The sequence below is a fragment of the Oreochromis niloticus genome, linkage group LG14 (genome assembly GCF_001858045.2).
Source record: "Oreochromis niloticus isolate F11D_XX linkage group LG14, O_niloticus_UMD_NMBU, whole genome shotgun sequence".
NCBI lineage: Eukaryota > Metazoa > Chordata > Actinopteri > Cichliformes > Cichlidae > Oreochromis > Oreochromis niloticus.
Genome location: NC_031979.2, coordinates 32,213,882 through 32,240,372, shown reverse-complemented (window position 1 = coordinate 32,240,372; position 26,491 = coordinate 32,213,882). Strand labels below are relative to the sequence as shown.

Genomic DNA, 26,491 nt, shown 5'->3' with positions numbered 1-26,491 from the left:
ACTATCAGTCTGTTAAGGAGGTTTACAGTGTCTGTGGATATTTAATAGATCTTCATAATGATGCATTCAGTGGATGTATGGGAAAAGCTGAAACAGAGCCTCTATATCCAAAGAGGGTGGATCTTGACAAAATGATTTCTCAATGGGAGAGGGGCCGCATTAGCATAACAATTGTGGGAACTGCATGGGTCTACTTTTCATGAGCACTGTAACAAAAAAAAGAGAGTGAGAGAAAGACAAAACTGTACTATTACACATAGTGATGATAGTTTTTTTTTTGTTATCTTTGCTCAGATTCTTGGAAAAGTGTTTATCTATATTGTGTCATAATGCTATAAATAAATCCTGCAAAGAAAAATGTGATCTGCCAGTGTTGCTTTAGTCAGATTTTCCGTTTGCAAATGCAATTTATTGTAAGTTATTATGAGCTTTAAGTTCAATATGAATTTGATTTTCGTTTTCTTATTTGTCCTTTAATTTCTTGTTTTTACACTAGAAAACTTTGGTAACTTTGAAAAAAAAAAAACATGTACAAAGTTGTACAAGAAAATGTCACTTTATAGCATCAAATTTGAGTTTAATTTGGTTACATTGCTGTGTTCATTCATTTTCAGTGCATCTGCAAGTTAGTTTAATGAAACTTCCTATATAGTAGTTTCTTTTTCTACGCTGCATTCAGATTTGGGCTAGCAAATGGGCCATAATTTATAAGGTGTTGCCCTGATTGTCCAGTCGAAGATTACATAAACTGTAAAGGATATTACAGTTCCATTTGCTGTCAAAATAAGTAGATGTTAACTTTAAAAGTTGTGACATGTTTTATCAAAAACGTATCTTTTGGCACATAATATTTTACTTTTAATTTCACACGTTATTTAAATTGGGGAAGGTGCCCGCTAATAAAGGGCTTGGCTTTTTCACAGTCTACCTTTAAACGCTCTTGTCCCAATCGGAGCCGTAAGTCCCGCCCTTTATTGGTCATTACGTCACTGGCGTCATAAAGTTTGATGTCTCCTCTCCAAAGTTTAGATCCGACTGGGGCTAAACTTTTTTTTTTTTTTTCTAGAAAGTGAGCTGCGGAGATTTGTACTGCTCACTATGAGCCTTGCTTAAAAGAATATCAACAACAGCTTGGACTTGGCCCGACACTCAGAAAAAGTTGGACTCTTTCACTCAACCGTTTGTGGTGTTTTTTCGTCTTTTGTGGCTGCATCTGCGTTTTTTGGGGGGACGAGAGCATAAATTCCAATGTGGAGTTTATGCGCTTTGTTACGTTAACAAGTATGCCAGCAGGAAACAACAGGAAAAGGCTGTCTTTCATTGCAGATTTCGACAGCTAACACACTTTGGAAGAATATCAAGTGCTCGACTTGTAAAGTTTAGAATGACTCCGAATAACTTTTACTGAGTGTCGTCGAGATTTTCAGATTTCTCCCGGCGTGGAAAAAAAAGTTTGGGATTGACTCACGTTTATTTTTTAACTTCCGAAGCCTAACTTTTTTGGGACATAAAGTTCGAAGACTGTTTTGGGACAATGGATCCGAGCCAGCACAACCCTCCTGCCGGACACCAAATCGTCCATGTACGGGGCGACTCTGAGACTGACCTAGAGGCGCTTTTTAACGCCGTGATGAACCCGAAAGTCAATACCGTGCCCCACTCTGTGCCCATGAGGATGAGGAAACTGCCAGACTCCTTCTTCAAACCACCAGAACCAAAGTCTCATTCCAGACAAGTAAGCCCGCCCTGGTTTTTACTGTGCCCGTACTCAGAAATCACGACTAAAAATCAGGGCCCATCTTGTCGAGCTTCGGCCTTCTGGAGCTACGTGACTGGCACTTAGTTAATAGTTACTTCATCCTTCTTCAGTGCCATTTTTAGCCTTCAGCGTTATTGTTTTATTGGTCAGTCATCTTTGAACACACTTTTTTTTTTAAAGTCTTTAAGATATAATAACTTTATTCAGGCGGACTCGTATTGACATGCTTAAATGAGTGTGCATTTCCATTGATGGGTTGTTTTTTTCCCCCCCTCAAATTTCTATTTAACACATTGCACAGCAAAAAAACAAAACAAAACATTAAAACAGTAAAGGCCGTGAGGGCTTTATAAAACGGCGGAAACATTCTCTTACAGTCTTTGGCCGTAAGTAACCAAGAAAACCGATGAATATTGCTTAGCTTAGAATAAATTGTGAATAGATAAGTGACCATGTAAAAACAATAAGGGATGGTTTGGTTAATAATTCATGTATAGCTATTTGCAGACGGATAACCGTCATGTTCGCATCATCTTAAATTTTCTTTCTAATCCGACTTTTTTATGTAAACAACTTGATTTGCTGACAGGAAATCATATGATGGTTAAATTATCCTATATTCACCCACAGCCCCTCCCCGATCCCTTCTTCCATTTCCAGCACTTCCAAGTTACCGGTCGCTCCCCATAACGCTGAGGATTTTTTGTACTAGTGCGCATGCGTGTTGGTGGCGGGCCCTGGATGCCTCCCACACCCGAATAAGTCAAAAACATGCCTTCACATGCACATGAATAGAATTTATATACACTTTAAAGTGATTATGAATTATAAGGAGTGACTCAAATATTAAATGGGTAGAAATTATTTAGACTACTACACAAGGTCATTAAATTAAGACTGTTCTGTTTTTCGTTTCTTAATCCATTATTGCACTTGTATTTGAAACGAACAAAGCCACATATATTTTTTTTATTCTTTCATAAATGTTTAGTTTGTGTTTACATTTTCGTATTGCCTTTTTTAATTATTACATGATAATTGATGTTTTGAAGTAAGGATTTTCACTCAAACTCCCCACAGAAAACTGACTCAGCTCTTGTTGTCTCTCAACCCCAACACAGGCCAGCACCGATGCTGGGAGTGGCGGAGTGCTCATCCCTCACCATGTCCGTGCACACTCATCCCCTGCTTCCTTGCAGTTAGGAGCTGTTTCTGGTGGCTCACTGTCTGGCATGGGCTCAACAGGGGCCTCTCCTCAACATCTTCGTCAGTCTTCTTATGAGATTCCTGATGACATGCCCCTACCAGATGGGTGGGAGATGGCCAAGACTGCCTCTGGCCAGAGATACTTCCTCAAGTATGTATGCTGCCATGAAGTGCATCATACAGTTTGTAAAAGTCTCAAAATGCTTGCAACCTGAAATGTTTTGAAAAGTCAGTGATATTCATTACATTACATTTTAATACCATCACAATCACAGGTTCAAAGTTTTTAGTTTGTCACAATGAAAGTTACCAAAGAATTGGTCTTGTGACAGGTCTCTATAGAGACCTCTGTACTACAAAGCAGGATTTAATCTTATCTGGGTAACTTCTGGATTACCTCTGAAGTTTAACCCTTAACCCTAACCTGCTCCGGAACAGGTTAGGTTCCTGATTAGAGATCAGCAGGTATGAAATCACCGCCTACTGACCAGGCAGTTTGTTGGAAACTGGCATCACCCTTCCTGAAAAATCCCACTGTGGGTAGAGTAGATGGTTTTTCAGTAGTGTCTAAAGTCTTTGTGTTAACCTGTTGAGCATCAGTGATAAATATAAATTCATTCCCATGTTGTCAGCAACAATCTATTCTTTGATAAGTGTTAGTCAGTAATATATGATCCTAAAACAGGACACCTATACTGCACTTTCTAACCTAATTTCAAATTTGTACATAGACTAAGCCTATATTTGAATTCTGTTGTTGTATTTTAACTTAATCTTAAATACTTAAAAGACACAGCAGCTGTAACTGTTTTATGCAAATTTGAAAATGATTGGAATACTTGATAACAGCTCATCAGGTTCTCCAATGTCTTAAGGGGATATTTTTATCGATTAACTCACACAAGTGGCTACACTTTAATAATAGCTTTCTAACCAAAGTGGATACAAATACTTACATCATTTATGTAACCTCTTCATATTTTTCTAATTTTAAAGTTTACTCTTCCTTTGTAAAATCAGCTTCTAGTACACTAATCAGTGTGATTGGTCAGACATTACCAGCACCACCTCTTTCATGTGAACTCACTCGTACCTCGATTGGGAAATCCTGGGTTAACTTAGTGAGTTAATAACCAGCTTTGTGTAACCACTTACCCCAAACGCCAGTGTTAGGGTGAGTGAATCTGGATAACGAAGGATACCCTGGGTATGCTGAACTCGCTTCGTAGTACAGGGCCCAGCTCTCGATACTACATCTCTGTTCAGCATACATTATGCTGACAGTGATTTTCAAATCTGTTACACAATAGTTGCCACTGTGTCCAGAAAGAGACAATTGCAATAGTTAAATTGTAGGTTATTAAATTTGGTGGCCTCAGCAAACAAGAGAAGTCTTTTGAGCGATGACTGCTGTATCTAGTGCTCCTTTTCTTGGTCTCAGGTTTCAGTAGAGACAATGGACCACTGTAGCTACCCCAGACAGAAAAGGACAGAGTTCTGCAAAGCTCCTCTGCTACTCAGTAGATCTTCTTCGCATTAATGATCCATAGTAATGTAGATTTCTTGTTTGCAGGTACTGTAGAGGCCCTTTAGGCTTGTCACAGGATGTATCGGTTACTTTTCAAGTTTTGAGGGGTTTTGTTCTTTAATACTTTTTTGTGCATTCGTTACCCTTTTTATCTCTTCACTGTCTGTAGCTCTGGGCAAAGACGGGTTGAATTATTCATAAAAGTGACGTGCTTGTCAACAATTTATGTTAATGTAATCTGCTCATTGTGAAGGGTTCTAAAGTTTATGAACTCTTCAGCAGCTCTTGTTTAAAAAAAGGCTTGACACTCGAAGTCCTCATTCTTTACTCTCTCAAAGGCAAAATGTTGTCAGTTCTAGGAAATGTTACACTCTGACGCGGAGTCTGGACAAACATGATAGCTTCAAACTTACTTGGATCCAAAAAAAGAGAGAGCTTTCATTACCACATGTTTTAAGGTTGCACATCTGGAGAACATCTGGCCCATTTTGTGGAGGCCAAAAAAACAATGGACAGGGAATAGGAGAATCAAAACAGTACTCTCAAAGACTCGAGATCTTTGCGGTTCTTTAGAGTATTTTACCGCAGTCCTAAAATACTGATAAAGGCAGAATAAAATATAACGTGTATAAAATTGGCAGTATAAAAGCCGCAAGTTCACAAGTCAGGTGTGTTAACTGAGAGTCTTTCTATGTACATTAGATCTCACTGGTCAGTAATAGTTTTTTTTTTTTTTAAATGCTAAACTAGCAAATTATTCATATATACCTGTTTATATAGCATATACCTGACGGCCTCTTCCTTTCAACTCGCATAAAGTTTGATGTTAACGGGATGTGAAACACATTTCTTTGCAGAGACTTAACTGTTTTTCCAACTGGCATGTTATACAACCAGAGTGAGTATAGTACACTGTGTTTGTGTTTGAGTACGGAAAACGCGAGGAGACATCTTCCATACAGATCAAAGAGCAGATATTTGATCTGGAATAAAAGCAGGCTTGCCAGAGCTGCTGGAAAAGACACTCCCCTATTTATAAACAGGGGCTGTCTGACCAAGATGTGTTGCAGAGAGAGTGAAGCAGAGCAAGAGTTTGCGTGTGTGTGAGCTAGTATGGACTAGTGGGGGTGGGGAGTTGGTCACCAGCTAGCAAAGCAGAGAGTTGGGGGTTCACATTTCACTCTGGTTGCTTGCTGTTGTCCTTAGAGATAAATGAACCCAGGGGTTGTTTTTTTTTTTTTTCAAGGTACTATTTGTTTATTAGTGCACTGCAGGATTATGCGTAACAATAACTGGCCTCTGAGTCAGTGAGTCTCCAGATTTCGATGCCTCACTCCTTCAGAAGTCATGCTCTGTTTTGGTATGAATGGAGCTGTGACTCTGTGATGGTGCCTCTCTGTGTCAATGAAGTTAAATGGCAGCCATGTGGAGATCACTAGAAGAGGGGCCAAAAGAAACTGTGCCCTCCCCCTTTGTCCCAGCAGCGAAACAGTGATCTTTATTCAGACGACGGGCCTGTTGAGACTCATGTGAGCCTTCCCGAAATAGACAAATGGCTGACATGAAGTTTGAAGATGGGGGTGAGAGAGTGGTGGCTTTGTTAAGACTTTAACCTCCTTCTTCACACCTGAAGTTCTGATTTTTTTTTTAATTTATTTATTTTTTTTTAAATTTAGTTTAATTTTGGTGTAAATACTAACCACTGATCATAAGTGACAGATTTAGCACTTTTTTTTCTCCTTTAGAGTAGCAAATGGTGTAGAAGTGATATAAATATCATTTGATAAAAGTGATGCACTTTTTAAACCAAATTTTAAAAAATGAGACATTTTTATAACTGTTGGTGGTGATCAATAGTCGCAGCCGTAATGGTAATCGGAGTCAAATAGGATGCCGTCTTTTTTTGTTGTTTTGGCTGTTACATAAAAACAAATACTGGGAGAACGTCAACAAAGTCTGTTGACCTTTCGTCTTTCTCACAGCAGTTTGCTGCGGCCTTTGATTTATGACAGCCAGGGCACAGAGGTTGGGTCACCTTGGTTGTTGGTGGGACGGGGGCAGGGATGGTCTCCAGGGGTGGGTCATAAACTAATGAAGGTTTCTAATTTAGACACACCGGTGAACTAGGAGGGGTAATCACTGTTTCCGGGCGCTTATTAAATGCAGCTTTGAAAGCGCTTTCAGTTCGTGGGAAGTCAGCTCAAAGCAGTGTAAAGCTCTGGAGGGGGGGAGGCTATTATCTGCCCTTAGGGGCAGGTAGATCTACGTGCTGATGGACACTTTTGTCTTTTCTCAACTGGGTTTTTTAAATGTTTTGATGAGCTTGGTTTCACACGAAAAGAACAGACTATGTGTCTCTCTTAAGGTTTAACTCTGCATTGGCTAAAGATGATTCATGATTAGATATGCTAGGAGATGATTATCCACTGTGAAGAACTTTGATAAATCCTTTCTTTAGTGTTATGTTTTTAAAAAAACAAATTATTTTCTGAGTTTTACACTGCTGCAGAGTCCTGGGTAATCCTAAATCGGCTAATAGTCAGCTTTTACTATACTCTGTCTGTTATTTCCTGAACATCTGTTGCACTAAATACAAGTCAGAGATTGCCTGTTTGCACAGGAAAGATGTTTACTTGGGCCTTATGCTCTTGCTGTAGTACATTATAATAACTCTGTTATGCTGATTTTAAACTATAAGATTATATTGATAAATCAATTCCAGCAGATAACATGGTAATATTTACTGCATCTAAAGCAAAAATGGCCTACTCAAGCTTTAGGCTCTCCAAACATTGCCATCAATTGAGCAAATAAAGCTGCCATTGCAGTGTTACGTTGTCTTTTAAACCATAGTCAGACTTTAACTACTTGACAGTTTTTCATCTAGTCATTAATACTGTAGTGATGTAATAAATAAAAACAATATCAATTAATTTTTAAATTCACTAACAATTTTTACCTTTATAGTTTGGCTAACACTGATCTTATAGTAAATGAAATAAATGGTATATGTAATTGTTTTGTGACTTCAAATCTCCATAGTGTTAAAGTGATAAATATGCAAATTGGATTTTATTCTAAGACGTTGTAAACTAAGACCACTTGGTCAGTCACAAATGGTGCTGGGAAGACTGGGCTGTAAGCTTGTGCAAAGCCCTCATTTGGAGCAACTTTGTGTTTGACAAACTTTTGGTTTATTGACCACACACAGACAAGAACCTTCCTGTTCAACTTTGGCCTGTCAGCTCAGTACACAAACCGGACTGTGAGAAAGTCAGACTAATGTTTACCAAAGGTTTTGATGTAACACCTCTGTTTCAGACATCAATGCCTCCACTGTCACTAAGGGCATCTCCACGGAGAAGTAGTCTCTGAGAGGTGGACCTCTCAGGTGTGATTTAGAGATCTCAAAAATACTCGGATAACCTTATTTTAATATTTATATATTATTTGACTAAAAATATGCACCTATTAATTAGTTTGCAATGTTGCCTGGTAAATGATTAAGAGAAGTGCTTACGCGGAGTACTTTGCCAGGCAAGTTTTGCTTAAACCCCACCGATTAATCTTTAATCACGACAATCCCTAAAATTACTTTCAATCTTGAAATTACTCTTAAAAAATAAACAGCAGAAAAACAGAGGAACATTCAGTCCTGGTACTTCATGAAGTAGTTTCCTCATTAATACAAACCACCCTTCAAAGGGAAACTTAAAGCCACAATGGGGTCACAAAGGTTGCCCCAATAATCTCTCTTGATGATGTCCTGCTGATAGAGAGGCAGCCAGGCATCTCCAGTCAACCAGAGTGGAGGTGGTCACCCTCAACTTAGAGGCCTGATTACATCTGGCCTCCCCCAGTGCACTCTTAAGTCATTGGCTTCAACCAACTTCCAAGCACATACTCCCAGGGTGGAGCTCCTGTGGTCTGACGATCCCATTTTTAACATTTGACAACTCAGCTGTGGGAGTGCTTCATCACTGCTGCACTTCTCATAGCTTCACTCCCCTGTATTACACCAGCGAAATGCAGCACTTGACATCTGGCTTTTAAGACATGCAATTTCAGTGGAATAAACAGTCAGCCTGGACTGAAATCGAGCTTTGATCTGGTGTTTTGAAGGTAGCAGAGGTTATTTGGAGACTTTATTTTTTTGAGTAGTAAATTCTCTACAAAGCCAGATGCAAACTGCCATAGTTTTCATGAGCATAAACAGGCAGGCTGTGTGTTTGTCATACTAGTTTATAATACTACAGTAATTCACTGCAGCTTTTGAAAAATCAAGTGGGGGAATTCAGACTTTTGCACTTGGATCTCGTAAGGGATTGTGAACCCTTTACAGTATACTCCGGAAACCTGAATCTCTTAAATCTCAGACTTTTCAGTCAGTCCTTAACGATAAGCACTTTGCATTGTATTTTTACTCCAGTTAGTCCTGAGCAGGAAACTTATAAGTCATCCCATATCATTTCAGCAAAGTACAGTTTTGCCTTCATGCCTCAGCAGGACACGGTCAAACATGACAACTTGAGCAAAAGATGGAAAGTAATGGATTGCATTTGAAAGACAGTGCTCTTGTTGGCTGCAGTACCTGGTCATTTGCAGAAGAAATGATGTGTTATAGTTTGTCTGTGATGATTCCCAGACGAACATGAGACCTTTTTTTTTTTTTTTTTTTTCTTCACCACGTTGTCCCGTCATCTAAACTAGGATTTGGGGTTGGAACACCAAAAGATGTTTGTGTTAACAAAAAAAAAAAAAAATCCCCTTAAAGGACTTAATTTGGGGGAGGACGATGTTGTTGTTTATGTAAACCATGTGACAGAAATAGAATATAGCTGCTAGTTCATTGTTTATGGATTGAAACGTGTTTAAATAGGTACATTTTTTTTGTGGCATATAGACTTACTTAATTCTGTCCATTCATGTGCTCAGTGTGTAATCACACAGCAACAGTTTGTGTGTAAAGACTCAAAAGACGCCATGTATTTTAAGCATCCTCTTAATGTTTGGGGTCGCTGCTTGATTGAGAGTTTTGAGAGCACAGTTTCACAGCTTACTTAAAAAATTGTAAACTTTTTTTTGCACTTGGATTAGGACCGACCCCAAAAATATCTTTGTGTGAGTCCGCTGCCCATCCCCGGGTATGCAGTAGGGGGCAGGGTACAAAGGCTGCCTTGCTGTGCTCGTTGTGGTGTCAGAAACATGTAAAGACAACACCGAGCAGTTGTGACTGTGGGGTTGCAGATCATCAGCAATTCCTAACAGCAACTGGTGGCCTCCAGCCGTCCCAACAGTTGCCATGACATTGTTTTGTTTTATGTTTCACCTACAGGAAGCCGTGCAGCTGACCATATATGGTTCGTGGCAGGTTCAGTGAATCGATTATCTTTTAGTTTTAAAACCTGGTGATGAATTACTGACTCTTGGTAACTCATTTACCAGTTTTCTCAGTTTCTTTTCAATATTGTTCAGCGCTATTGAACTGAAAGTAGATTTCATCACAGGCTTTTAGATCATTATTGCCTGTATTTTGAACTGAGGCTTTGTTTACAGTTGTTGTGGTTGATTGGATCAACGGAAGTTGGTAGTTCTAACTAGTCTTTGATAGAAAATTCAATATACCTTTCATCTGTGCATAACTTCAAGAATCTGGATTTTAAGGTTTTAAAGTTTTATGTTCCTATCATTTTCTTTTTTTCCCCCACTTTTAGCAGGTTTTTTTTTTTTTTGCCATTGACATGCAAGGATGTGCAGGCCTCTCATTTACAATAAACCCTCCCTTCCCTTTTACCCTAGTGCCCGTCTCCCTGCCTCCTCCCCTGTTCCCCTGTCCCCCCCCCCCCCCTCCATAACAAATGTCATAGTTTCCAGAGTGGGGAAAAAGGCAGGAAATGGGGCAGGGCGGGCACTCAGACTGTAACAGAACCACAGCAACTCACACAGCCAATGGAATTCAGGGGATTTGCTTCTGTAGATTTTTCTTTTTTTTTTTTTTAACTTTCACTTGTTTTTTTTTTTTTCTTTTCTCCAGTTATATGCCCCTCCTTTCCCTGACCTTTCTTTCTCAAGCCCCCCACCCCAGTCTGAGCAGTTCCAACTATTTTGCTTGGTTTGCGGTGCTTGTGTGGGTGTGTGTGTGTATATGTGTGTGCGTGTGAGGGCTGGGGGAGGGTTCGGTAGGGGATTTGGCAGCTCCTTTGATCAATAAAGCATAAACAAGAGGGGGCTTCAAAATGGGTTGCATTGTATCGGGGGAGGAGTGCTGAGTCAGGTCCTCTCGCTCTCTGGCCTGGGATCGAGAGCAGACAGGCAGGCTGGGATTACCGCAGAGGCCAAGAGAAACTCTCTGAATCTCTCATTTCACCCAGCTGTTCCAAAATCTGTGCTAATGGCGTTTAGGGATCAAATTAACAGTGAGTTGTAAAGAAACGCAGTGGGTGGAAGGACACCATTAGAACCTGGGGTATAATGGATAGCTGTGGGTAACATTTAGGTGCATGACAAACAAACTATTTTTGCCATGTGTGTTGAAATAACTCAGTCAAGTTACATTACAAATGCAAGATTTGTGGTGATGTATGAAACAAAAACACTTGAATTTCATGGCTTTTGGTATGAGATTAGTTTTTGTTTCTTTTTCAAAAAAAAAAGGGGATAGTTAAAAAAAAAAAAGAAAAGAAGAGAAAACAAGTGAGTAGTGGGGTTTTAGGTCGTAGCTCAGTCTGTGCCTTTGTCAAGCAGGTGAAAGCTTTGTAAATGTGGCGCCAGATTGTTAAAGCCCCTGACACTCTGTAGTGTCCGAGCCGCTTCCAGGAAAAAGGACCCCCTGCATTGAGCCCTGGGACTGACCCTCCCTCAATAGAGAGGGTCCTGCTCGGGAGAGGAGGGCTTCCTGTATTAGCTTTCCATCTTAATCAAGCAACAAGTACCAACAAAGCACTAATTATCAATGCCTTCACAGAATGAAACACAATGCCTCCTCCCCCAAGCCTCAATCCTGTTCCAGCAAAGATGAGCCAGAAAATAGATGGAGCAACATTGTTTGATGTTACAATGGGTGTTTTAAAACCAATCACAGGCCGCTACACATTTTCAAGAAGCTTTCAGCCTGACTTGACTTATTTTCATTTTTTGCAATGTGCTGTTTTTGTTTTGTCTTATTTCAAATATAATTTAATGTTTTTTCTTTTTTTCATTGTTATTCAATATACATAAATTCAGTTCCGTTACAAAAAAGTGTTCAAATCATGAATGAATGAGTAGTGTAAATCTAGAATGAATTCAAGCTGGAACACACAAAGCCAACATTGAGTTTCGCTTCCAGTAACAGTCATCATTTACAGAACGGGGGGGTAGATTCAGTGTTTTTGTCCATGAGGTTGATGAAATGGGTCTGAGTCATCATTTATGTGTTGTATTGACATAGCCCTGGTTTGACCTTACTGCTTATTAGTTCTAGTAAATCATAGATGGTCATTTCTGTGACTTATTTTTATTGGCTCTCCTATCTCCTTACAGCCACATTGATCAGACCACCACTTGGCAGGATCCACGCAAGGCCATGCTCCAGATGAACCAGCCTCCCCCTCCCAGTTCTGTGCCAGTCCAGCCGCAACCTATCATGAACCCAGCCAGTGGTGTGTATCTGTTGATTTTGTCAAATTTTGTTTTTATATCAGCTGCAGTGCATGAAATGCGTTGTGTAATTTTCAGCAGTGAATGGCAATTATTTCAGTTCTTCCTTTGCACAACGTTCATAGTGCATTTTTTTGTGTGTTCACATATGTAAAGCAAAACAAAAGAAAAAAATTATACCGCACAAGTCAGGTACAGTCTGGTTCTTACCTGTTACTACTTGGTGTACCTCAGGTCTGTCCATACAGTTGGAATTTGCCCTAGGTGAGGGAAGACTGAGGCAGAACGTTACGCGTCCTGTTTGACATGTTTGGGAACTGTGACTCAATAGCTATTTTTGCACATCACACACCGTGTGATGCCCTTTAAAGCCATGTGAGAATATAGCAGGGAATCGGTCCACTGAAATCGCAGCAAGCGAGTGAGCCTCGCATCCTTCCTCTCGCACGCTCTACCTGGCCGCCACCCCTCATCTAAACAAACAGAGTTTCCAGTATTAGAATGCATCTGAAGTGAACCATCTCAATCTGGTGCTACATGTCAGAAAGGCCAGTTTTGGACAAAGGCCAGATCAGAAACTGGGTAGAGATTAGAGATTACCGATCCGGTAACCCATTGTTATGCATCTGTCAACTGTTGACAGACAGGATTGTTTGATTTCAGTGGCTGATGGCAATCATTAATTCAGAGATGAAAGATTATGACCGTCTCTAATTCTTCTGCCTATTTATTCCTTTTGCTTTCTATATGGGAAGTTTTTGCTTTGTTTTGGTCTCTTTGTCAGCTGACTGTAAGAAGTTTAAAAAAATTATGCCGGTCAATTAAAGCACAGATTGAACCTGTAGGATCTCTTAGACTTTGTTGTTTTGGTTTTTTTTTTGGCGTCGTCCCTTTAGGACCCCTCCCTGATGGCTGGGAGCAGGCTATTACAGCAGAGGGAGAAATTTACTACATCAATCACAAGAACAAGACCACATCCTGGCTGGACCCACGACTTGAGCCACGTTATGGTGAGTTTGCCTTGGACTGTGATTGTTAGTGTTAAAGCGTGTTGTATTGATTAAATATAGGAAAGTCATTGTTAGACACCTGAAAATATAATTAAAAAATGTTCACGCTTTGGGGAGGTGTTCCTCCTTCACTTTTGGTTCAAAGTTAATGTAACCACACCAGAGTGCTTTGGGCTATCTAGACATAGCATTGGTGGTTGAAGGCAGATTTTGTGAAAACCCCCACCCTCGAAATTCACACCTAAACTTTTGTCAGCCGTTTTAGTTATGGCACAACAGCTGAGTTTGCCATTAATCCCTCGGGCCAAACTAAAGTTAGCTCCGAGTGTGTGGTGGTCGGGGTTGGTGAATTAGTGACAGAGCCAGGTACATGTGTTCGGACTACTCTGTGGCCATGGGAATAAGCTAATCCTCCCGTGTGCCAGAAAGACTTCCAGAGATGAGGGCTTATGTCACTCTGACTCATTTATTCTTCAGGTGACATGCTTTTCATCACTGAAGTGTTCCCCAGGGAACTTTACCCTGGTTCACAAAGGCAACATGTGTGAATCAGCGTGCGGCCCGCTTAAATTTAGTGTTAGTTTTTTACCGAGCATGGCCACTTAAAGGGCAATTTTTATGTAAGCAATTGTGTGTCCCTGTTCTGAAAGCAGACAGGAAAGTTCAAAACAGAGTTGTAAGGGGAGTGGGGCAGCTGGGGAGAGATGGAGGCTTTAATCGGCAAAGCTCTTTGAAGATTTATAAGTCTTGAACACACAAGGCTGCTGGGCCCCTGAAAGCGAGAGAGGGGGAGAAAGAGTGAAAGAGACAGGCTCTTAACTCATTATGTGCCATAAACATGATTTTGTTCCACATGGTATAAATTTTTTTAATAATAATTGCTAAAACGTCACATTTATACCTCTTGTATTTCTCATTTGCTTTGTACCTTCTTAGGTTTACGAAAAATTGTAAATGTTATGAACTTTGAACTGTTTTTTTAAAAAAAATTTTATTTCAAGTAGTTTTGTTTGTTATCATTTTTTTGTATGCATTTGTACTATTTAAGTAAGCTCCTGCGCTTCAGAAACCCTTATACTGCTGCTATGTAGGTCTTCAATCATAAGCCAACTGCTTTGATAATGGAGGCTAATTTGAGCTTTGAGAAGAAAAGCAGCAGAGTGCCTTTAACTGAGGGTTGTTGCCGGCTGCCTTCCCCCTGTGTGAGGCCCAGTGCAGGCACAGCCCCATTCTGCTGTAGCTCCAGACAGACTTGAATCTTTGCCAGGCCTCTTTATTCTGTGTTCCAACTCTTAATCTGTTCCAGACCTTTTCAGTCAAAGAACTCTAAAGAGGGGAGGGTATGGGAGTGGTGGAGGGGGGCAAGGCGAAAGGGGAGGAAAGAAAAACTGAGGAATAGAGAGAAAATGACGATGGGATAAACATGCATCCTGTTTAAGATCCAAAAAGGTGGTGAGCAAGCTGCGAGTCCACGGTGACGTGGGAGTTCAAAAGGGGACTGGCTAATGTGGATATCATTTCCTGTATGTGTTGCTGTGGGCACATACAGGAAATGACAGCAGAAAGACCAAAAAATTCCCCTGGGACTTCAATGTTTTCATTTGAAGACTTGGTGTAATACTGTTTGAGTACTGTCAGAGTACTAGACCAGAAAAGCTGGAACCTTTTTGAAAATGCCGCCGTCATAGGATAGTTTGGCATTTGTGATACAAACACAATTAAGAAATGTCATGTGGAAAAAGTCAGGAGCAGCTTCTTAATTCTCAAACAGCATCCCAGAGTACTTTGGATAGCTTATGTTTGAGTTTTGCCATGTTAAAAAATATTCCTTCCTATCTTTTCTTTTTTTTTATTGGTGACCGTTAAATGGAAGTGTAAGCATTAATAGATTTCTATTAGAAGTGTCAGATACAGCTGTATTATAACCTGTTAGCCTACACTCTTGATTTTCGCCTGACTTATGTTTTTTCATGCCTCTCAGAGCCAAGTCGGCACAGGCTGGTTTTAGTTTACTGAGTACAAGATGATAAAACTTTGTTTGCATCACATCCAGTCTGTTTTGCCTCTTTACTTATCTTGACGCTAGAAATACAACACCTTCCCAAGATGCCTTTTTTTTTTTTTTTTTTTTTTTCCTTTTCTTAAACTTGTTAAATCGAAAGCAGGCAAATATTTACTAAGTCTTAAAAGGGGCTGAGGCCTGGTCATATAGAGAGCTTCCCACAGCTGGCACACCCTCATCTTTACCTGCCCCAGGTGATCTTGTGGTGTAATATGCCTGCCAGTGCGATTGACTGATAAAGGGTTGTGTTGCTGGCTCGTTGTGTTGCAGGAGTGCGTGAAGAAGACAAAAGGCAGACAGCATTAACTTGTCTCTTATCTGACTGGCTCACCGACAATCACTACTTCTATGTGCTGCTTACTCAAACCACCTCTCCAAAAGTACACACACACTCTCACACACAGTCTTCTTTGCCTTGAGTGGCCTCCTTTTAAAATATCAGTCTGGCCCTGAAATGAACCTATCCTTGGCAACTATCTCACCCACAGATGTAATTCCCTTCTTTGATATCTGCATTGCTTGTGCATAGTTCCTCCAGTAACATTGGTTATTGTTGCTGTTTGGTCTGCAAAAAGAGTCCTTGACTTCACTTTGCAGCGGGAACTTTGCTCCCCTGAAGGAAACCGTTGATTTTAACTAATCACATGGTTTTGTTGTGCATAATTTACTTGGCAGAGAACTAACAAGGTTAGTAAATCTTCTGATTTTTGTAGTTTTTTTTGTAAAATTAGGCGAAACTACACGATTGTTCTGCAGGATCTTTTCACCTTGTTCTGCAAATTGGCTGGAGGAGGAGGTGATTGGAAGCTGACTTCCCTTTGGCAGTGTTCACACGAATAAAAGGTTACTGTCATAAATAGAAACTGGGGTCAAAATAAAGACCCAGGTTTTGACATTAGAACTTCTCCTTTATCTTTTGGCTTTGTGTATCAGTGGATCTCTCCATATGTGTCCCATCACTTTTACGCAACTCGTCTTCAAAGCTAAGGCCTTAACAGATCTACAGCTGCTGACATGGCCCATGCGTAGAGACTCCATCATGAGAACAGTTAATGGTGCCCCGATGGCGGAGCGCTTCAGCCACAAAAGGCTTCAATATCTGCCAAAGATAAGAAGCAGGGAGAAGTAACAGTCTCCCACGGATTCTCTTGACATGTGTGGGAGGGAAGCTGCCTACATGAGTCTGTGTGTGTGTGCTTGGGGTGGGGCTGCTGGGGAGACATTGCGGTCAGAAAGGGGAGGGGACGGTGGAAGGCAAGGCAAGGTGGGGCCTCCAAAGCTTCCCAGGGAGAGCCCTCAGCTATGGTTCATTCAGCCCCTGCAATAGTGTAAACAGACAGTGATTGAATGGTGATGAGAAAGGTGCCGGGGCGGGCAGGACAGAACAGAGAGGGCCAGACCCACATGAATATTGCGCCCCCGCCCCATTAAAGCTTTGTTTTGATTGGCGCTTCAAGCACATAAGCAAACAGCACACCTCGTTGGCTCCTTTATTGTTGGTGCAACACATTCACATTTACTCCACTGCAAATGTGTGACCTACTTTGCATGCATAGATTGCAGCATCACATTGTGCTTTACACTTATGTTTATTAGACCCACCCCCGCTACACTGAAGAATAACAAAGATTTCATTTGGGAACAGCTGTGTTTTCAGTACAAACACATTCATTCTGATATTGTAAACATGTAGTTGGCTTACAAATGCTTAATGCAGCAACATTTGTTGTGTAAAAGAGCCTTAAACATAAATTTAGAAGTGGTACTGTGTTTGCATTACCTTACATAGGCCTGTACTATATTAATGGGCACAGAGCAATCAAATTGCATGCGTTAAATCAGCTTAAGTGGACACATCAAGCCAGGGTAAGGAGGCAGTCAGTCTCGAGGGATAAGCTGCGATTTGTTTAGAAGGAAACAAAACGCACAATGAAAGGATAAGTCACGACTGATGCAATGTACAAAACTAACAAAGCTCGTCTTAGTCAGCGAGTGGGAGGAGATCAGGTCTTACAGGAATAGTGATTGTTTTAGATACTAGGTGGACAACTTGTGCTGGGACTTCCCTTGTCCTACACAACCTGCTGCACTGGATCCTCTTTTGCAATTTCACTATGTCGACAAATGCACAAGTGGTTGGTCTTGTTATGTAGTATTTAAATGCAGTGATGCATTAAAGAGGTGAGGTAGCAGGAAGTTTCTGAAGAGAGATGGGAAGATTCTAGTCTATCTAGTCTGCTAAATAGAAATCCTGTATGTTAGTTTTATTTTCCCAGTTTCTGAGAGCTGACATTGTTAAATTTGCATGTATCTCAATATAGTAAAGTCCAAAGGATAAAGGTGTCTCATAAGCACAGCACGTAAGTTTTGCTGTCAGGTCTGAATATCCCCCCGCTTTGCCTAAAAAATATTTTGAAAGTATAATGATTGTCCTCAGTATTTCCTTTACAACAAAGCAGTTAGACACCATTTTTTGCAAAGTTTATCCTTGCTGTTATAACATTTGGGGTCTTTGCATTATGTGCTTTCGACTGATATCTAAACAACCTTTATTTTGGTTTTGTAGCTCTGAACCAGCAGAGAATTTCCCAGAGCGCTCCAGTGAAACCGCCTGGGCAGCTGCCTCCCAGCATCAGTGGAGTTATGGGAAGCAACAACCAGATGAGACTTCAGCAGATCGAGAAGGAAAGACTGAGACTGAAGCAACAGGAGCTGCTTCGACAGAGACCACAGGTCAGGAATCAGAGTTAAAGCAGTTCAAAATATTTTTAAGGCCTTTTGGAAGTGCCAGGGCCTCATGGAAGAACAAATACTCTTCAGTATGTTTCCACCAGGACACTGAACCTCAAACTGTTCATTTGCTGAATGAGTGTAGCAGCAAAATGTTTACACTTTAAAATGTACAGCTTTAAAATCTTGGCAGGAATAGTGGTGGATCCTAAGCCTCTTTGATCAGTCTTTATTGTTACACCACCCTGCAGTGAAGTCTTGTGAGTCATCGTCCTTAATAATTATCACTTCCTAAGGTTGATGTGTCACAGTGGTGCCACCCACGCAGGGTGGAGCGGTAGTTTACTCAAGGCTGTGTCATAGTACCAGATTTGGCGCTTTATGATTATGAATGAGAGTGCTGGTGACTTTGTTTACCATGCCATGGGTTCAGATGGGTTGTTTAAAGTTCACTGTAGGACGTGACCTGTGTGCATGCATTGGATTATAAAGGGAAAATTATTTGAACTGTCCTTTTTAAGAGAATATGCTCTGCATGCTTATGTAACCTGGTTACTGTTGGCTTTTAAAGAAGGAGATTATGAGAGCATGATGAGCACAAACGCTTTCTTTCAGATACTTTCAACTATTAACTATTTTAAAAGTCTTAAAATCAGAATTATGACTTTATTTACAATTTGTTTTTGTTACGTGCATGACAAGTGCTCGTGAGCAAAAGTGGGACCAGGTTATTTCAGTGAAGCTGCCTGATTTCACCTAGTATCTTGTGTAGACAAACACAATTAAAATGACGGATAGAAATTCATCAGTTATGTAAGGAAACATGAGCAACTGGATTATCCAAACCTCAGACATCCACGGCCACTGGTTAAAATGGAAAATAAAATGTGGAAAGGCACTGCAGACCAGGCAAAGATATAAAGAGGGGTTCTGTCTAGCCACTAGATTCCAATAAACCCGAAACCCCTGTAACTCTGCTTTGTTTGGATTATGGTGGCTATAATTTATTTACAAATCCTGTAGTGGGTGTCAGGAGTACATTGTGTAACGTTAGGCGTGTATAGGGAGTTCAATTTTGGAGCAAAACTTGACACAAATGGTAATGTATGCACTAAGCAGTTATGTAATGAAGAATAGGTGAGTGGCCTACTTAAAACCCCTTTGTAAGGTAATTAATAGTACAGGAAATAAAATTAATTATTGATGTTGCATTGACTATGACTAGCTTATAGTTAGTCCTTCACTTATGTATGGCAACATAAATGTGAAAAACTGTAGAAATGCCACAAAACAATGTAGATTGCCTCAACTTCAAATGCAGATGAGCCATCAGACATGCCTTGCCATGTGAATTCTAGCGTGTGCTGCTCAGACAGCCGGTTTAGCTAGCTTTAGCTTTACGTGGTTTTGATAGTGTCAGCAGGTCATTTATCACACAACTGCAGCTTTTGGTTTAGCTGAAACTGTTCCAGACTTCATTGCAACAGCTGTGTGTTTGAAGAGGTAAATTTACTTTATGTACTTATTGAAAGCGTAAGCTGCTTCACTTTTGTTTCAAGGAATGCACAGATGGCAGATATCAGCAACCTATACTGCACTACATGCTACAGTGTCACTGAGCCAAGGCTATCGGTCATTGTTTGAAACTTAATGTTATTACTGACTACTTATACTTGATTTATTTTACTTGCTGATACCAAATACTAAGTAGAAAAAAAAGTATCATCAGTGCATTTCTAATAGTGTCTTTGTAGAAGTTTAATGAGAGCTGAAAATGGTGACTATGGTCAGCTCTGTTCACATCCCCTTAGAAGGAAGGGGGTGAAAAAGAAAAACATGACTTCATATCCTCAACCTTATCTGATTCCTCATGTGTAGAAAACAATTGTCTACAACTGTGGCCGGCCCCTCATGTAATATGACACCGTGCAAGGAGAGAAATGGAGACCAACATGTCTGACAGCAGACCAGCGAGGCTGTAAAAAAACGCCTCCATGAAGCTCTAGCTGTGTATAATTAGCTTTGGATGTTAAGGGAGGTGTTGACAGTGTTGCTCATGAGTTTTTGCGTCTTATTATCCGCAGGAGCTTGCTCTAAGGAACCAGCTGCCTACCAGTATGGATCAAGATGGCAGCACAAACCCTGTGTCCTCCCCTATGGCTCAAGATGCCCGGACCATGACGGCCAACAGCTCTGATCCATTCCTCAACAGGTTCGGTTCATACATAAGCCAGGCGTGTTCAGTGTGGAACAAAATAAGGAGACAATCAACCGCTACAGTCTGATTGGCACCAGCTGACTTTTGGTTCAGCCTATCAGACTTTATCCTGTTTCAGGGATCTGTGTGCATAACTTTTTGAGCTGTGGTAGTAAAAACAGAAGGCCAAACTCTGGGCCTTAACCCTGTTCACATGGTAATGACTCATTCAGAGCAGCAGATTTGTGCCTGGAGTTCAATGATGACCTCTGGTGTACAACTGCTGCAGTAAAGTCAGTCAGAGCTTAAATGGCGACGCAAGTTATGAAATAATACAAGACCACTCTTTTATTTTAAGAGTGAGACATTCCCCCCCCCCCCCCCCCCCCCCCCCCCACCTACCCCAATAAATAAATAAATAAAATAAATAAAGTAAAAATCTGCTGGTCTGAAGCTATACAGATTTGAACAACAAAGGTACAGGAAGCTTTTTATCGTGTGAATGCTGCCCCACGGTATGCTGGGAAATAATTTCTAGTAGTTCAAGCTCTAGTTCTTCTGTGAGCACACAAAGTGAGGAAAAGAGCTGAATAGCAAGCAGGCCATGAGAACATGTGGTCCAGTCAGTAGACAGGCCAACCTAATCTCCCCTCCTCCCCGTTCCCTGCACTCCTCTGCGCTCACAATGGCCTCATTCATCGTGCCTCTGCCATACTCTGCCTACATATTTTTCTGCTAATTAGTATAGGCTTGTCAAATGTCCTCTCTCTCATTTTGTCTCAGTTGCCCCTTTCATTGCTGCTCTTTGCCTATGTACTGCAATAGAGTATAGATTGGAGGAGGAAAAAAAAAAAGTGGAGCTCACTTTCAATGGTGTCACTGCAGATTAGTCATCACGTAGCCTTTCTAGAGGGTTGAACCATTCAAATGTGCATGTAGGTAGGTAAAGGGAGTTAAGGCTGCTGATTTCAACAGTTCACTTCTAAAGTAGAGTTAAGTATAGGCCATTAGAGTTCACTGGTAACAGAGCAGCGTTTCTAACCAACATTTCATCATTTCTGCGTTTCCAGCGGGACCTACCACTCCAGGGATGAGAGCACAGACAGCGGCTTAAGTATGAGCAGCTACAGTGTCCCTCGCACTCCAGATGACTTCCTGAACAGTGTGGACGAGATGGATACAGGTGAGCCACAGGGACTAATATTTTGACCAAAGTGGAATAGAAGTGCTCAATCAAAATAAACAGGCTGGAACCATCTCCTGCCGAGGGGTGCTTAAACATTTTCATTAACCAGTCAGATAAAGGTTCTTCAGTGTGAACAATTTAGCCGGATTCCTTTCTTGCCATTTGCTTCCTGCAAACTTAGACATGAGTCTTTAAAAAAATGGCAGCTTTTAATCTGAAAGGCTTCATTTTTAATATAAGAACAAAAAAGATTTTTATTGTCCTGAAAACAGAATGTCCCCCTATTAGGGAAACGGATCATACAAAGGCCTAAGAGATGAGGAGATGGACATAATGACATTTGTATCTGTTTCACATGTCATACTGTTCTGATTAAATGCTCGATGTATGTGCACATCAAAACATATTAAATCCTAAACAGATGCAAACATCTGACCTGAATTCTCGACTCTGTCGGTTTGGCTTTAATGATTTGCTCACGGCTGCTGATTATTATTGTACATATTTCTGCATTCCCTTCATAACCGAAAGCCTTTTTGTTCACAAGTCTTTACTGAAATGATTTAAAGTGAACTATTTTAATACATAATTAGCATAAGATATGCCAGTTCATTTTGGTTAAGTTACATCTAATCATACCTTCTTTTTTAACTAGCTGAAGTTGAGGTTAAAAGTGACTGGTACTGAACTGCTGTAGCCCTGAGAAACTTTTTCACACCTGTTCTGGAGCAAGTAACATCAAACAATATCGACATGTTTTGTTGGGTTTTTTTTGGTTTTTTTCCCTCTTCATCAGGGGACCCACTTGCACCCTCCATGGCAACACAGCCCAGTCGTTTCCCTGACTACCTGGATACCATTCCTGGAACAGACGTAGATCTGGGCACCCTGGAGGGGGAGAGCATGGCGGTGGAAGGCGAGGAGCTGATGCCCAGCCTGCAGGAGGCGCTGAGCTCAGACATCCTCAATGACATGGAGTCTGTGCTGGCAGCTACCAAGCTCGACAAGGAGAGCTTCCTCACATGGTTATAGAAAAGCCGAGCTGGCCACTCCTTCCTCGCTCCTCTACCTACACTCTGAACTTCTGCCTGCTCTAATCTGTGAAGGAATCATAGATGCTTTTATCAGACATTTCAGCAAGCCTCTCGGGACTTCTGTGTCTGTGTCAGCATGTAAGGCCAACCTTTTTTTTTTTTTTTTTTTTTTTTTTCTGGCAGTATTGTTCTGTTCTCTTCACTGGTTGTGTTATCTCTGTATTTTGTCTGTGTCTTCAAGGCTGGCCTATGAACAGACAATTATGCAAGGGTCCCCAAATCTTTCACAGGCCTGTCAGTGAATCTAGGGCATATTTACCCACTGGGCAGGTGCTTCCACTCTTCTGCCACGATCAGTTATCCCCTGGAGTCTCTGGAGCCTCTTTCTTGCAAAATAGCGTGACGCATCACTACTTAACTGTGTTTGGGACGTTTGCATCTAGCTAGTAGCTTTATATTTGGCCTCATGTTTTTATTCTTTTTGTTGTTGTTGTTTTTTTGTTTTGTTTTTTTCAACAAGCCTGAAAAACCAAAAATGATGTATTTGGAGCATAAAGAACAATACTGATTTGGAGTAAAGGTAACGTGAGGCCCATGTTGCTTGGGGTGGGGGTGGGAGGGGTTCGAACCTGGGGATTGACTACACCGCTGCTTGGCTGTGCCAGCAAGTCTAAGTTAAACCTTTGATAGATCAAGTGCCTTCAGTTGTATTTTTTTTTTTTTTTTTTTTTTGAGATGCGAGCGACACGAATAAATACCCACATTTCTATAATTCAGCAACAAGCACACCGCCGTTCCCATAAACGGCAGGCATATTTCCCTCTAATGTTCAATGATCAAAATTGTATGTTTGGGGTTTTGTTTTTGTTTTTTAAACAGGAGAGGGTGGTTTTAAACGCCTAGCTTCTTGCTATCTCAATTTTATCCCAGCCTGATTCACAATCCATTCATCGTTTTATCTTTTTTAGTGTTCTATTTTTAGATAACTATATATGTATGATAGTTTAGATCAAATGGCATTTTACTTTCTTTTTTTTTCCTTCTTTCATACATTGATTGATTGAATAATTTTATTTTTTTTTTAAACAGGGTCGTCTGTTATATCACAGCACGTCACTTCAATGAGATCAAACCAGCCAGGACTTAATCTTGGTGGTCTGATTCTGTTTGGACTCTTTTTAAACCCATTTATCTGATTCTCTCGTTTCTGCTTTACTGTATCCACTTTAATGTTATTGTATTTTTGATATTCACATGCAGCTTTTTTTTTTTTTTTTTTTCACTGTCTTTACTGAACATTAACCAAAAAGACAGGTCTCTTGGCTCAGAACAAAGTATAGCTCTTTGATCAATGAAACCTTATGACCACATACAGTATACAACAGTTACAATGTTGGAACCCCCCGCCCCCCGTCTATGCGACGCTGTGTTGAGTGTTTTATATGAAAGGTTTATAGACTGCAGCCAGGACAAGTTTTAGCAGGTTTAAGAGTCATGTCAAGGGGTAGAGTAGAGGATCAGTGTGTGACTGATGGTGGTGAGTTTTTCCTTTTGCCTGTTGTGTGTGTTTTTTTTTTTTTGTTTTTTTTTGTTTTTTTTGTTTTTTTTTGGTGGCATAATAAAGAAACAATCAGATATCTCAGTCAGGAATTGTTGATGCAGATTCCAAAGATGTTTTTGTAATGACACTAAAAACTTGTATTTTGCTTCTATCTTTAGAGTCCAGAAACGGTATGATTTGTAAATCAGCCTGTGTTTGAACAAACTGTATAAGCTAATAATGAGAACATGTTTTAAGTGTTAATGGGCACGTCTAGCTGAGAGAGATTCTTTTTTTTTTTTCCCCCCTCCCCTTCTGTTTGGGATGGTTGTTTCGAGTGACTAACCTTGAGATTTTTAAGGATGAGGTTTCAGAGCAGAGAAAAGAGCGATTCTTCTACAAGCACTCACATGTTTACATACTCGGCCGCAGTTGAGACAACACACTGACAATTCTCACATAATCACGTTATTTTTTTGATGTTTACACAATGACTACATATTTGCATTACTGCAGTAACCTTTGAATAATCAGCCTGCTGTGCGTGCCCTTGGTTTAGGCTTTGCAGGATGTCACACTGATTCTGTTGCCAACCAATACTAAATGGGTAGCATTTGGGGGGTTTTTTTATTCGTGAGAAACCTCTTTTTAGTTTTGATTTTACTGAATATTAAATCACGTGTTGATGGATTTTTAAGATGGATGAACAGTGTTGGTGAGAACAATGCAACTAAAATGAGTGGTACACCACAGTGCTCGTATTGCACGGCTAGTTTTCGTTTTAATGCATCAATGCATTTTGTCACACAGACCTGATTTTATGCTTAGTGTGTAATTGTCAGAGCATATTAGCTGTTGACTCTCATTGTAGCAGTAGAACTAATCACAAGTTAAAGGATTTTGTATTTAGAGTTTTCTAAATGCACATGAAATGAATTTATATTCAGTAATGATCTGTTCTGTTTTGTTTTTTTTTTGTTTTTTTTGATAGAAATGTGCATGTGTTTTAGAACAATAAATTCTGTTACAGTATATCTTTCTTCATATGATACTTTGAAATTGGCCTAAAATAAAGTATATACTTTGTGGTAATATTTCCATGTGTCATATTTTGTTTTTTATCGTTTGAAGCATGGATTCTAATTGTATTATACAGCACCCACCACATACCTCACACACATTTTTCTAAAATGTTTGGTTTCAAAAGAATTGATTGATTACTGATTCCACTGAAATATGTCAAATGTAGGGCAAACTCTGTATCCTTGAGAACATTTTAGTTTAGTTTGGCAACTATAGTTTTCCTACAATGTAGTTTGCTACCATGAAGCTGCTCTGAGGATGCAGTGTAATTCTTCAACGTGTATTAATTAGCAGGTACAAGTATGAATTAACGCGGATTTACCTTAAAATAGCGGCATCCCCGTGACCAGTAGAGGGTGACTTGACTTAAAGTACTAAACAAACCTTTTCCAACAAGTAAGTTGGAGTTTAGGCTATACCGGAAGGAACTGTTAGCCCTCTAGTGGTCAAACCGTGGAACTGTTGGGAAGCGGTACTTCCGGTAAATGTCAAAATAAAAGTCATTGTTCATACCAGTTTAGCACCGGACTAGGCACTGTGTATTTCGATTAATGAATTTGTTTAAATTTTTTATCAACTAACATTTTTATGCAGTTTACTTGAAGCTTCATACCCATTTTACTGAATCCAGTTATACATAGTGATGCCAGTTTCAAACCAATACTTCGAAGGTGGATACTCTGAAATATATAGAGAAATGCATTACTACTCTAACTAGTGAGTTATACACACTTTAAAATAATAATTACATTTTATATAAACCTATTACTATTATTAAAATGATTCAAACTACCACTGAAATTAAAGAAAAAATATAGGTTAACATTTTCAACAACAAACAATAAATTTAACTGACACAAGCAATTTTATTTCAGCATTCACCAGAAGCTGGGGGGCCTTTTTATCTTATGGCTTCATTTTCGATAGGAACAGTGAAGACTGACAGAAAAGCGGAGGAAGAAGAGGGAAAGACATGCGTCATAGGGCCGGGGATCGGACGCAAACTACACAGCGCGTTAAACCGACGCCCACCTAAAGGTTTTTGAAACTTTCACTTTCAGCCTCAAATTAAAAGCCTTGGAAGTGAACATTGAAAAGGTTAACTTGAACAGAAAGATATGTTGATTCCCTCTTGTGGTCACAGTAGGTAACTACAACGCACACCATCAACCTCAAAAACATGAGAGATCCCTGACTGCCCACGTTTAGCCCCGCCTCGAGCGGCATTATGCTGTCAGGGGTATTTTGGGAAAACACTAGCATTGTTACCAGTTATTACTTAAATAAATGCTCTTATGCTGATGTGTTGTTGAACCGCGCGGTAACCTGTATACTACACACATCAGTTTTCTATATTTCATTGTATTTATAAATGTCGATATATGAATTTTTTTTCACCAAATTAATAGTTTAGCTACTGAAACTCTGGAAAGATAAGTCTGAAAATAGCAAGACAATGACAATAAACAACAACAACAAAAATCAAAAACAAAGAATAGAGTGGACCCAAAACAATTC

At 40.1% G+C, this 26,491-nt stretch overlaps 1 protein-coding gene across 1 annotated transcript; it reads left to right on the top strand.

Moving 5' to 3' along the window:
- The first annotated feature begins 1,001 nt into the window (after positions 1-1,001).
- Positions 1,002-24,986, top strand: yap1 (Yes1 associated transcriptional regulator). The gene is made up of 8 exons (XM_003450159.5): positions 1,002-1,735; positions 2,881-3,116; positions 12,015-12,133; positions 13,028-13,141; positions 17,770-17,936; positions 20,018-20,145; positions 21,201-21,313; positions 22,113-24,986. The coding sequence occupies exons 1-8, from the start codon at positions 1,535-1,537 to the stop codon at positions 22,346-22,348; spliced, it is 1,314 nt and encodes a 437-aa protein (XP_003450207.1). The 5' UTR covers positions 1,002-1,534; the 3' UTR covers positions 22,349-24,986.
- Positions 24,987-26,491: the final 1,505 nt, after the last annotated feature.

Coding starts and splice junctions, on each gene's coding strand:
- yap1 (XM_003450159.5), top strand. CDS start 1,535: ATGGATCCGAGCCAGCACAACCCTCCTGCCGGACACCAAATCGTCCAT. Junction 1,736..2,880: donor CAAAGTCTCATTCCAGACAA/GTAAGCCCGCCC, acceptor ACCCCAACACAG/GCCAGCACCGATGCTGGGAG. Junction 13,142..17,769: donor ACGACTTGAGCCACGTTATG/GTGAGTTTGCCT, acceptor TTGGTTTTGTAG/CTCTGAACCAGCAGAGAATT.